Raw genomic sequence first — 13,896 nt, 5'->3', positions numbered from 1 at the left:
AATACTTATTTAAATGTGCACTGCATATAGTAAGTATTCAAGTAATAGTCAGGTTTCTTACAGACCATCTTTACAGACCATTCTGTAATTAATACCCTTGTTGAGGAAAAAATCCCAAATTTATGTTTTGGACAGCTGTAAATTATCTCAAAAACAGAGCTGCTATTAAAATGTAATGACATATTGTGATTCAGAGGACTGAACATACCTCAAATGAAGCCTAATACCAGAGGTACCAACATTTATTCCATTTGTTCCCTGGGGTAATAGCACTTTTGTTATGATATGATATTAATGCTAGTATCCAGAAAGGATAGTCACTGGAGAAAATGGGTTCTACTAATTTGTCAGGACTTTCTATGGTACTTGAGGGCCTGTAATGGTTGTCCTATTAAACTGACTGAGCAGTAGAGATCTCGTTATGTGTGACACGTACCAGCGATCAGGCCCCTGCTGTGAGATCTCTAGTCGTTGCAGAATGGTACAGGCCATTTTCTTCAAAGGCGATGTCCTGCTGGGCAGGATACATCGCTGTGTTTGACGCTGTGTGACAGGGTCACAGTGACTGCTGAGATCGTTATACAGGTCGCTACTGTGACCTGTATCGTTCCTGCATCGTTGGTAAGGTCTGACTGTGTGACATCTCACCTGCGACCTCCCAGCGACTTACCAGCGATCCCTATCAGGTTGCATCGTTTTCGTGATCGCTAGTAAGTCGTTGTGTGTGACTGGGCCTTTAGAAATGGCTTCTTTCTCCAGACACCACCCCATCTTGTCTATAGGCTGTGCTTGGAATTGCTGCTCACTACCATTCAAAAAAAAAAAAAGTTGAGCTGCAATACCAGACACAACCTATGGACATGAGTGGTGCTGTTTCTAGAAAAGAAAGTAGCCATGATTTTATGTGTTTTTTTACAACTATTTTTATATGTCTACAGTATCCAGCACAAAATAATAGGTTGGGGAAAGACAAGAAATTCACTAGTAACAAAGGATAAGATCAATTTAGGTTGTTCCAGATTAGATTAAAGCATGTCCTGTCCAAGTCTGAAAAAATATAAAATTTAGATGATTTACTACGACTTTTGTTTTGCCATCAGCTGTGTTTTGTGATGTTCTGGACTCCAAATGTATCAGAGAAGATACTCGTTGATATAATCGGAGTAGATTTTGCATTTGCTGAGCTTTGTGTGATTCCTTTGAGGTTATTTTCCTTCTTTCCTGTACCAGGTAAGTGAAATGATAAGGTATTTTATATCTGCATAAATCATGCATTGTTAATTAACTCTACACCTAGTCATTATTTATTATATTCTTTTCTTAAGCGGGCTTTACACGCTACGAGATTGCTACAGCGATCTCGTTGGGGTCACGGATTTTGTGACGCACATCCGGCCGCTGTAGCGATGCCGTTGCGTGTGACATCTATGAGCGATTTTGCATCGTCGCAAAAACGTGCAAAATCGCTCATCGGTGACATGGGGGTCCATTCTCAAATATTGTTACTGCAGCAGTAACGAAGTTGTTCCTCGTTCCTGCGGCAGCACACATCGCTCCGTGTGACACCGCAGGAACGAGGAACCTCTCCTTACCTGCCTCCCGGCCAAAATGCGGAAGGAAGGAGGTGGGCGGGATGTTCGTCCCGCTCATCTCCGCCCCTCCGCTTCTATTGGGCGGTGGTTCAGTGACGCTGCTGTGACGTCCCTGTGACGCTGAACGAACCGCCCCCTTAGAAAGGAGGCCGTTCGCAGGTCACAGCGACGTCTCAGGGAAGGAAAGTAGTGTGACTGGTCCGGGCGATGTTGTGCGACACGGGCAGAGATTTGCCCGTGTTGCACAACTGATGGGGGCGGGTACGCACGATGGCGTTATCGGTACCGATATCACAGTGTGTAAAGCGGCCTTTAGAGTGTGTAGGAAAAATCTGTAGCAGCCATCTATTGCAATTCACTATTACTATATTTTTTTTTTTTTACTAAAACGTAATGTTGTTGAGGTTTTAAAGGAAATATGTCAGTAAGATCAAATAATCTAAGCTACCTATATACTCATAGGTATGCAGGTCATCGAAAGTTGTATAAAATGATACCCTGATATTTGTAATCCAATATATTATTCCACAGAAATCCATCTTTTTCTTAATATGTAAATGAGCTGTTAAAAGGGGGGTTCACTATTTTTCCAAGTCACATCGATATTATGTTGAGAAACAAGGCTTCTCTAAAATCCCTTGTATTGCCAATAGTGCTTGTGCCTGTGAGCGACGCTATGCGGTCCGCTCATCCCCTTCTCGCGACCCCTGGGCTCTGTAACCTCTGGGATCGGGTGAGATCACATCAACTTCCAGTTGACCTGACATCACCACGGCCAGCCCCAGTCTTCCGGAGTTACTGGGCTGTGGGCGGAATTCCACCGCTCATCACAGCCCAGCATCACAGCTCAGCATCGCTCCTGCTTGCGGCGCTCTGCAATGAAGGAGAGAGCAGGGAGATGATGGGCTGTGACACAAGGCTGTGACGAGCGTTGAAACACTGCCCACAGCCTAGTCACTCAGGGAGATTGCGGCCAACCTCAGTTGATGTGACATCACCGGACATCAGAGGTCACGGAGCCCAGGGGTCACGTGAAGGAGGTGAGGGGACCGCAATATCGCTGCTCACAGGCACTATTGGCAACAAAAGGTATTTGAGAGAAGCCTTGTTTCTCAACATTATATCGATGTCGCTTGGAAAATTAAGTAGTGAATCACCTCTATAAGATCTCTGGGCTGGAAACAAATCTGAATGAGAACTTATTTCAGATGAAAGGAGTCATTACCAGTGTGGGACATGTAATGAATGACAGTCTGTTCGCCTTGAGATCTGTGTGTGATTGCAACTAACACAGTACAGCAGATCTGAGCTTTGTTTCATTACAAACACATCTCCATATCTCCTCTCAAAGTGCTGTCAGCTTAGCTGTACTACTCCTCCCCCCACACTGGCTGCCTGTGAGATGCAAGCTGAAGAAGTGTGAGTTGTAATCAGGCACAGCTCTGCAGCTGAGCTGACAACAGCTATATCTGCAAATGTATTAGTTATGAGATAAAGCTCAGCACTGCTGTATTGTTAGCTATTACACACAGCCCTGCAGCGAGAACAGGAGAGCAGAGTGTAAGCCAGAGTGTTAACTGAGATAAGCTGCAGTGCTGTCATCGCCAAACAACACAGACCAGGTTCCTGAGACCAGTATGTAGTTACTAAGCTCTATATACAATATACTGGCCAACCTGCAGGACATTTTAATGATATTAATATTAAATGCATTTTTCTTACTATTTTCTCTTGGACCCGGTTAAGGAGTTTGATTGTCGATTAACTTGTATTGACGTGTAAATGATGTATAGTACATATATAATATTAGACTATGCTTTCTAGAGCTTTCAGATTATGTGAGGATTTCACGTTCAGAAGAAGCTACATCAGCACTACATTGTCTGACTCTGTCCTCTTGTTTCTCTTCATTTAGTTACTGTGCGGGCTCACTTAACTGGATGGCTAATGACACTCAAGAAGACATTTGTGCTGGCACCGAGCTCTGTTTTAAGAATAATCGTCCTCATCTCGAGTCTTATTATCTTGCCTTATCTAGGGTAAGTTTCTTCATCACATAACTACTTGGAAAACCATGACCTCGAGTACTGCATTACACTACTCACTGCTAGTGTGTGTACAGTGTGACTATAAAGGATTGCCTGTACTTTATGATATATATTATAGGTTCTCACCAGTTACACAACATAAAGTTAATATTTAAGTGGTAAAGAATGTTGGACGCTTAATTATACTTTACATTTTTCTTCACTAAGGGGTGAAGGGTAGCGTTAAGGCCACGTCACACTAAGCAACATCGCTAGCAACATCGCTGCTGAGGCACGACTTTTGTGACGTAACAGCGATGTTGCTGTGTGTGACATCCAGCAACAACCTGGCCCCTGCTGTGAGGTCGCTGGTTGTTGCTGAATGTGCTGGGCCATTTTTTAGTTGTTGCTCTCCCGCTGTGAAGCACACATCGCTGTGTGTGACAGCGAGACAGCAACAACTGAATGTGCAGGGAGCAGGGAGCCGGCTTCTGCGGACGCTGGTAACCGCTCTCACGCTGTCAGTGCCGGCTCCCTGTTCCCTGCACACGTAGCCAGACTACACATCGGATAATTAACCCTATGTGTACTCTGGCTAGGAGTGCAGGGAGCCAGCGCTAAGTGGTGTGCGCTGGTAACCAAGGTAAATATCGGGTTTGTTACCCGATATTTACCTTAGTTACCAAGAGCAGCATCGCTTCCACGCGTCGCTGCTGGCTGGGGGCTGGTCACTGGTTGCTGGTGAGATCTGCCTGTGTGACAGCTCACCAGCAACCCGTGTAGCGACGCTCCAGCGATCCCTGCCAGGTCAGGTGGATCGCTGGAGCGTCGCTTAGTGTGACGGTACCTTTCGTTATTAGGCTGTATAGCTCTTGATGAACAAAAGCCAAGTCTATTCTAATGATATAGAAAAGGCCAGTACAGTAACCAGTTTGTAAAATACTGATCCATTTGTCAAGACTCCTTGTGTATTGGGAAAGTGAAGTGGTTCCCTGGTGTCATACTCTGTGTCATGCAACAAAAGCTTATATTCTAAATCATGGCTTTTCAGTCTTTTTCTATTGCGTCTCACCATAAGTTGAAATCTGTATCAGGATTCTTTAAAGTAATTTTACTTTATCTTAAGAGGAACCTGTCATGTTAATAAACACTAATAACCTGCAGATATGGGGTTAATCTGCAGGTTAATAGTGTTAACTATAACACCTGCCGAGTGGCCACACTCAGAGCCCTGCTGCTGGGAGGAAATTCATTTTATTCCTCCCAGCAGCATTCGGCTTCCAGTCATAGGGGTTGCGGCAGTGTAGTGTATATAGTGAGCGGCAGCTGTAACCACACCTCCAGTACTGACTGACAGCAGACTTTGCATTAGACCCCTAACTATACACTGAGTGGTGACTGACCCTTCGCCGACTTCACCCCTATAACTGGAAGCCGAACACTGCTGTGAAGAAAAAAGTTAATTTCCTCTTGGCAGCACGACTCTAAGTGCAGGCGCCAGGCAGGTTCAAAGCACTATTAACCTGCAGATTAATCCCATCTGCAGGCAAATAGCTTTTTTTTTTTTTAAAAAAAAATATGACAGGTTCCCTTTAATGTTTGTTTCCTGAACCCAATAGATAAGCACAAAAATAGCCAGTTATGTTCCTAAACCAATGATTGATGCAGCTATAGAAAGTCCAGTGCAGCCAATAACATCATCTGGCCCCATTAGTCATACTTCGACAGTGATATAATCAGTCGTCATTATAGTAGTCATAATGCTAACCTCATAAAAGTGTTCTTCTGTAGCCCTCCTTTGCTGTGGGGTGTGACACTAACTGCATCTGCTCCATAGCTGCTATTGTTCCACGGCAGTAGGCAGGACGTTCCATGGTTGCAGGCTTCAGCAGGTGCGCCATGTAGCTGCCTGTGCTGATCTTTATCAGTAAGAGTACCCCAATACTGATTACTTTGTAGGCATGGATGACATTTCTGCCAAAATACTGCCTCCCTATAGTCAGTGTATATTAAGGATGGTGTAATTCTGCATAAAGCATTAGATATTGGCTTGCATTGGAATCTTTATTACCTAAGACATAGGTTTCTGTAGGAGAGATAACTGTACGTCGTAGGTAGAAATGTCTGAAGGCTTTCACACTTTTCCCTCCAAAAGAAGAGTCTGTATAAACTTTACATCATAATAGGTAGGGGCCACGTATTAAAGTTCATGTATTTACAAACTGGGTGTCCCATGCACATCCAAATAGTAACTGTTTTACCTGCTCTAATTTTCATACATTAAAATGTAACTTTTATTCTTTGTTTCATGAACAGAAACAAAAACAATAAGTGCGGAGACATTGTAATCTATATGAATTCCTATTATATAAATTGTGCTTTTAGCTAGATCTGCTTTCTGATCTCAATTAGATGAAGAACATGTGTCTACAGGACACACATTTCTCTTCTCGGCACTTGCTCTCGTTCAACTGCGTCCTTTTTAAATTAATGTGCACAGTTCGGGGCTATAGAGTATAGGTGCAGCCTGATGAGTGACTTATATAGAGGGAAAACTATGCTCATGAGCATCTATGCCTCTTTTAAAGGAAATCAGTCACAAGGTTTTTGCCATCTAAACTGAGAACAGCATGATGTAGGAGCAGACCCTGATTCTAGTGATGTCACTTACTGAGCGACTTGCTGTAGTTTTGATAACATCACATGTTCATCAGCAGGGAATTATCACTTGTGGACTAGTAAATTGTAGCCAAGTAGTCCTCTATATTCTTTAGCTCTGTATAATCCCGCCCACACCACTGATTGGCAGCTTTCTGTGTCCACTGTGCATAAGTAGAAAACTGATAAGATGAAGGGCAAAACCATGGTCTCTCTGCACTGCTGTGAATGTCATAATAAGAAGACAGGATACATGGGCAGGATCTATTGCGGTTTATTGTGGACACGTTTCAAAGTTTTTCAAACCTTTTCAGCACAAACTGAATTACCAGAAATTAGGTAGAAAACTGACAGTCATTTGTGAAGGTCCACTTTAATCTTAGGCCATGTACCTGTGGACTTTGCTGCAGGTTTCCCGCAGCAGCTCCCCCGGAATCCGCAGCTATCCATTGTTGCGGGATTCGTGCATTTTTGTTGCGGTAAACCTGCAGGACAAGTGCGGAAATACCTGCGGATGTCCTGCCCTCTAGCTCCATATTGGAAAAACGGGACATCCGCAGATATTTCCGCAGGAATAATTGACATGCAGTTACGTGCGGCTGCGGGAAATCCGCAGAATTTTCCGCAGCCGCACATACCGCAGTATTGATACAGCACTCCCCAAATCCCATAGGATAACATGAGGAGTGCCTGTACTTGTGCAAACCTGCAGATTTATCTGGAAAATCCAGATAAAACGTAGGTTTTCCGCAGCAAAATCCCCTGGTACGTTGTCCCTCGGGCACATAGCCTAACAGGCCTGTGGTTTCTAGCCTCACTTTTTGACATATTTTAATAAATTGGCACAACATATGCTAAGTTGCCAGTTCTGTGGAAAAAGATTGGCCTTTTCCTATTTCACCCAGATTATTTTTGAGTCACTTATGTAGTTAAAATGCATTTTTGGATTACTTTCAATTTCTTTGGCAATTTCCTTTTAGCTCTCCAATTTCTTTTGTTTGGTAATTTATTATGCCCATACAGTTATTTACCTACAGTGCTTTAATGATGACAGAAAAACTATCCTATAAAAAAAAAACAACATACGTTTAGTCATTGCGCATTAAAAAAAAAAACTATCTAAAAAAATCCAATTATACGAAGTATAAAAATCAAACAAAGCGCAAAGAAAGGCAAAGAGCATGTTCCTACAGTGTTATGGCCTGCAGGTTAATTCTATATGACTGAAAAAAATGGATACCACACAAACGTGAAACACAGACATTTGGATGAGGCCTAAAGCGGTTATGTGGTACCGAATAACAGAAATTCCGGTCAAACCAATAGTTCTGAGCTCAACGTCTACTTTAGTCAATACATTGTTATGGACACCACCAGTGGTCTTAGTGCGCCCTTATGCTGGCCTCTTCCTGGCCAAATATGATTGATGAGTTAGCTCTTTCCAGGATCAGAAATAATCCTACTGACATCTGAGAATTGAGCAAACGATCTTCTAGGAGATTTTTCCAGTGGGACAGTCAAGAAGACGGTTAATCTCAAAATGCAAGTCTATTACATTTACTAAAAACGTACTCTTTCAGTTTTATCACCATGGTCAACAAACATTGAGCATTGTGTATGAAGCTCCAAGGACTGTTTGATATGGAACACCGTGAACACAGAACTGAGCACTTGAGGGTGGACTCGGAGAACATTAAATAGCCCTTAGCAAGGTTCTGCTCATTGATGACTGACTTATTTAATTAGCTGGTAGGAAAAAGAGACATGGAGGAGTAAACATTCCTAAGATTACCAAGAAAAGAGATTTCAAGATGGTCCTTTTATCAAAAGAACAGTTCACATCAGGGTTCTGTGAGGTTTTGCTACATGTAAAAATATGAATAAGATGTTACATTCTAGGTGTTCGGCTGTGTGCACATGAAGCTTTTTTGCTATTTTTTTATGCAAATTAAAAGCTGCATTTTACAGTACCAGTAAAAGGTGGAGATTTCAGAAATCTCATGTATATGCTTGGGTTTTTTTTGACTGATTTTGAGAACTCCAGCAAACTACATGGCACCAGTTTTACTAGTCCTTTAGTGATAATCTGCTGATAAAGCAGTGATTTTATCAAAATCACAGCAAGCAGCCCAGAGGGTCTTGCTGCTCTCAGATTAGGTGGTAACACCTAGAGACATGTAAACTGAGATAACCTGGCCAGTGGGCCGGTATGGGTACTTATTAGCCGGTCTGCTATCTCTCCATGACAATACTTAGCATAGTAGGTTTAGCAATCATACATGTTTTGTATGTAACCTGCTGCTATATACTGTGTGTGTGTGTGTGTGTGTGTGTGTGTATTACATTGTTAATGGAGAAACAATGCATATAACTGGGACCCAGAACTAAAAGGACTGACATAATGAAATCCTGGGATGCATCTTCCTTCGTCCTGGCTCAGGCCACAAATCCCCGTCATCAGTTAAGGCTAGAGCCATCTGCCAGGGCTGATGCACAGTGCCTGTATGTCAAGCGCCTTTGTATCCTATTATTCGTAATCATTATGCTGCTTACTGCTTGCAGGGTTCATGGAGCCACATTAGGAGTGGGATCCCTTCTGGCTGGCTTTGTTGGAGAATCCACCATGGTGGCTATTGCATCTTGCTATGTATATCGAAAACAGGTAATGTTTGACTCCATTCATGATAAGACAGCAGGTCAGCGGATATGTTAATATTTATGCTTAATAATAAATGATTAGGTTCCAATAAATCAGAGTTATGTAAGATATTAATAGGGTGCTGTTGGTATATACTGTATATTGGTATATATGTCTGGTCACACAGCAGAACAATAAGGTTTCATCTCACCTCAATGACTTGTTACTGTTTTCTGAGTACTTCAGACGAAAGCCCTCGACTCAAAGCAATTTTCAAATTTAGAAAATTGTACCTTTTCTGCACAATTTGGAATTGCGTAAATTTTTTGCAACTTTTGGCACAGCCGTTTCTCCTAACTCTGTAGAGATGGGCAGAGATCGGACAGTGGTTATGACACCACAGCTTGTCTGTTGTAATTGTTAAGGCTTTGCGGAGTTACCTCCGAGACCTTCTTTCAATCACCAACTGCAGTAACGTGGGTGGTGAGACACAGAAAACTCATAATATGCTCCTGAATTATGGATCAGGGGCATCTGACTATCACACCCACTCATCGAGACCAGTCTTGATGAATTGGGGTCCAAGTGTGCATTTAACTACTGCTTAGAAGATAGTGTTACCTATAACTTAAATTGGGTTCCAAATTTTTATGCAAATTGGATTTAAGTGTCAAAGATTTAATTTTTTTTTTTCCAAATAAACACATAGATGGTATTATATCTCAGAGTTCTTTGGATCACTGGAGTCAGTGTCAAACACCTGGGATAAATAGTTTGCCAGGTGAGGCCAGATAAAGAAAAACTGCTTTAGGACTCTTTCACGTCAGTTAAAAACCCACACGTTTTTCACTGATATGTTAAGGATGCATAGCCCTCTGTGTGCCGTGATTTTGGCACATGTCTTCTCCATGTGCTATCCGTGATCCATGATAGCACAGGGAGCTCAGGGACTTCTATACTCACCGGACCATGCTGCTGCTATCCGTGGTGCTGAAGTCTTCCGCACTGTTGTCTCTGGCCACTACTGTCTCCATTCTGCTGTTACTTCCAGGTCGCGGTGCAGTAAATATGCATGAGCAATGAGCATAATTAGCCAGCCTGGAAGCAGGAGACAGCAGCACCAAAACCAGCATCGCTGGACACAGGCGAGTATAAAAATCATTGTATTTCACAGATATGTGATTTCTCTGTTATGTGTCACACGGATCACACCACTGCGTGGTCCATGTGACATCAGTGATGCCAGAGAAAGATGGACTTGTCTCAGTGCAGAACACACGGACACGCGTCCCGCATGGAAACTCTGTCAGTAAGAAATCACTGATGTGTGCGCAGACCCATTGATTTTAATGGGTCTGCCTATGTCCGTGATTCTGGTACGCGTAAAAACTGTAAGGCTATGTGCGCACGTGTGCGCTCTGCACTGCACCTAAAAGGTGCGCTTCAGTGCGCAGCTGAAAAGCTCCGTTCTGAAGCGCATGGTGCCGGCAGAGAACGTGCGCTCTGCCTGCAGCTCCTGCCATAGACAGAGCAGGGGCTGCCGGCAAAGCGCACGGAAGAAGTGACATGTCACTTCTTAGAACGCGTGCTTCGGGCAGCAGCCGAAGCACTGCGCTCTAAGACGCCCCTGCACAATCTCCATAGATTATGCAGGGGGCGCAGGACGCTTGCAGTTACGCTGCGCTACAAAGCGCAGCGTAACTGCATGAATTACACACACGTGCGCACATAGCCTAACATATGTACCAGAATCACTGAAATGTGAAGGGCGCCTAAGGAGGATATTCCACATTATTAAACAGGCCACAGATTTCAAGCAATATCGAAAAGATAAAATCTCTCTGCTGCCAAATAGTGCAATGCCTTGCACAAGATATGAAAACATAAGTCATTTCACGAAAACTTAAGCGTGATCTTCATACTGTAAAGACATTTGTGGCTGATACACAGCACAGTTGTGTTTGTACAGTTAAACATATTATGAAAAAGGTGTCTACCTACTTCATCAGATTAAAAGAGCAGCTGCTAAACTTCCATTACACAGTAGCAAACAGATATTTGAACCTGCTAAAACCCCTAGTGTCCTGCAAACCTCAAGGTGTAGGATCCTCCAGAGGCTCACAGTTGTGCATAAATCTACTTTTCAGCCACCCCTAAACAGTACTCAAAGGCAAAACCGGCTGCAGTTGGCCCAGACACACATGAAGACTGATTTTAAGTCTTCTTTACTGATGAGTGCCGTGCAACCATAGATGGCCCAGATAGATGGTAGTTATCCACCAACCATCCGCTACTCCATGTCCTAAGAAGGCTGCGTGGTCAGCAAAGAGGAGGCAGAGTCATGTTTTGGGCATGGGAAGAGAGTTGGTAGGCCCCTTTAGGGTCCCTGAAAAGACCTAGGCAAATTTATAGAGTTTCTGAGTGACCACTTTTTTCCTTGGTATAAAAAGAAAAACCATATCATCCGTACCAAAATCATCTTTATGCATCATCTTATGCTGAAAAGACTAGCTCTCAGTCATTGGCTGCTATGGGCATAAAATGAGAGAAATTCATGGTGTGACCACTAGCCTCCCCAGTCCTAAAACCTAGTCAGAACTTTTGGCATATTGTCAAGCAAAATATGAAGGTGGGAGGCAGTTTACATCACAACAGCAGCTCTGGGAGGCTATTCTGATATCCTGCAAAGAAATTCAAGCATAAATTATCCAAAATTCACAAGTTTAATGGCTTCAAGAATTGTGAAGGTGATCTCAAACAAGGGATGTGATGTTATAATGGAACTTGGCCTGTTAAAATGTTTTTGATTGGAAAAAGTCTTAATTCTGCAAATTCAACAATTCCTTACATTTTCAGTTCCTTACAACCTATAAAGTATTTGTTGTGCATAATCATTTGGAACAGTACATTGAGAGTTTTTTTAGTTTGGAAAAAATACTGCAATCATTGGGAGGTTTTTCCAATAAATTTGATTTAAAATTGAACAGTTGATGATTTGAACTTTTATATTGACATAGACCATTTAGGAAAAATCAGAAAAATATCATTTGCATAATAATTTGGAACGCAGTTACTACAGATGAAAGATACTTTTCCACTAAATTAGGTTTACTTCTATGCCTTATATCCTACAGAAAAGTGCTTATGAGACCAAAACTACATAAAAGATAGTCTTTATTGCGCAGTAGAGCAACACTTACTAAATATTAAAAAGTCCGGAGATAAAAGGCGCATACAGTAGTGTTGGCCCAAAAGTGGGCGCATTCTATGGAAACATCACACAGCTCATGTTAGGTAATGGGACACAAAAGTCCAGATCCCACATGACAATATCTCATGGACAGGAGTTGAGGACAGGACATGCAATCGGAACAAGCACAGCTGCAGACAAGACCAAGCATGCAAACATCATCCCAGCCACTACGCATGCGCACCAAACAAATAGCCATGTGCTCGGCCAGATGGAGTACAAGGATTGGCGCAACAAGCTGAGAAAGACATTTTATAGTGTGAGGATACTAGAGACGGTGAATGAATAAATTGATAAACAATCTTCTAAGTAATTTTGGTCCCATGAGCATTTTTGTTTTGTAGTATATATTATTGTGTGTTACAACGGGTATATTACATGCACATTCCGCTTGCTACATGTAATATTACATTGTATTGTTTTAGTTTTGCCCCGGGTGCCATTACAGTATGCAAACTTCTGATTACTTGTAATGTCACTATACAGGAACCAAAATCATTTTGCAAAAACCTAAATGTTACATTCTATGTATTACATCATTTTTCTATAGCACTGAGAACTTCATATGCAAGTTATACATTGATCTGAATTGGACTCGTTGCTAATGAGTTATCTGTCTAATCTGTCTCAATTAGCCTTTTTACAGTGATCAGTATAAATGAGTACACCCCCTAGTAAAGATTTTAACCCATAGCTCACTGAACAGAATAACAGTTTCTAAACTTTTGACACGTTTCATGGAACATTTTTAATCTATAACATGAAAGCAAGGTTAGTAATATAACTTCCATTACAACATATTCAGTTTTACTTAAATTAGTAAATGGAAAGTGATGCTCAATTTGTCTCTCCAGAATTTCTTTTAGGTGTTCGGTTGGGTGCAGATCAGGAGACATACTTGGCCACTGAATAACTTTCACCCTGTTCTTCAGAAATGCACCAGTGGCCTTAGATGTGTGTTGTGGTTTATTATACTAGAAAAGTGCACGTCTACCAAGTGCATGGAGTAATGAATGGTAGCATCTTCTTTCAGTGTAGTGCAGTATATCTGTGAATTTGTGACACCATCAATAAAATTTAGCTCCCAGGCACTCATTCAGTCCCCCATAAAAACACTGCCACCATCATGTTTCACTGTAAATCCCCCATTTTTTTCTTTGTACGTCTCACCTTTGCAACGCCATTCAGTTTTGCAGCCATATATGTTGCCATTTTTTTTTCTCATCTCTCTCTCCAGATTATAGATTTTAATTCTTAAATAGAATTTTGTAGTCTAAACTTTAGCTTTGCTTTCAGGATTTTCATTGGGGTATCCTCATTTTGCAACATGGCCTTGAATGAATTTTTTTTAGGAAGAGTTACTTTTTTGGGTGTGCAGAATAGCAAATCTTGTTTGCAATCAATGGCCCTTATTTGTGAGAGTATTTTGCCCCATAAAAAAAGGTTGATCTGAAAGGAACATAAAAGGATTTTCCACAAATCTATTGGGTTGTACTCATTTATGCTGAGCATTGTTGTGACAAGTATGTTTATTATACTAATGGTAATCTCACCCATTCCAGTATATTAGTCCTAAACCAATAAGAGTGATCCCTAAATGATTAAAAAAAAAAATGTTATAACTGAGTAAATGAAGGAAAATATAGCACTAGACTTGTTGATAGGTACGGTAACTAATAGAGGAGGACCTTGATAGGACACCTCTCCCTTAATGGAATTCATGTCCCTCAG

General features: G+C 41.8%; 1 protein-coding gene across 1 annotated transcript in view; it reads left to right on the top strand.

Moving 5' to 3' along the window:
- The window catches only part of ANKH (ANKH inorganic pyrophosphate transport regulator), a 195,957-nt gene that overhangs the window by 179,300 nt on the left and 2,761 nt on the right, over positions 1 to 13,896 (top strand). Inside the window, exons 9-11 of the mRNA XM_075314873.1 lie at positions 1,101 to 1,230; positions 3,508 to 3,631; positions 8,840 to 8,939. Coding sequence (XP_075170988.1) covers positions 1,101 to 1,230; positions 3,508 to 3,631; positions 8,840 to 8,939 — 354 coding nt within the window. The remainder of the gene's footprint in view (positions 1 to 1,100; positions 1,231 to 3,507; positions 3,632 to 8,839; positions 8,940 to 13,896) is intronic.

This window comes from Anomaloglossus baeobatrachus, chromosome 6, assembly GCF_048569485.1.
Source record: "Anomaloglossus baeobatrachus isolate aAnoBae1 chromosome 6, aAnoBae1.hap1, whole genome shotgun sequence".
Lineage (NCBI taxonomy): Eukaryota > Metazoa > Chordata > Amphibia > Anura > Aromobatidae > Anomaloglossus > Anomaloglossus baeobatrachus.
The sequence above is the reverse complement of the archived record's forward strand: the minus strand, read 5'-3'. Positions and strand labels throughout refer to the sequence as shown.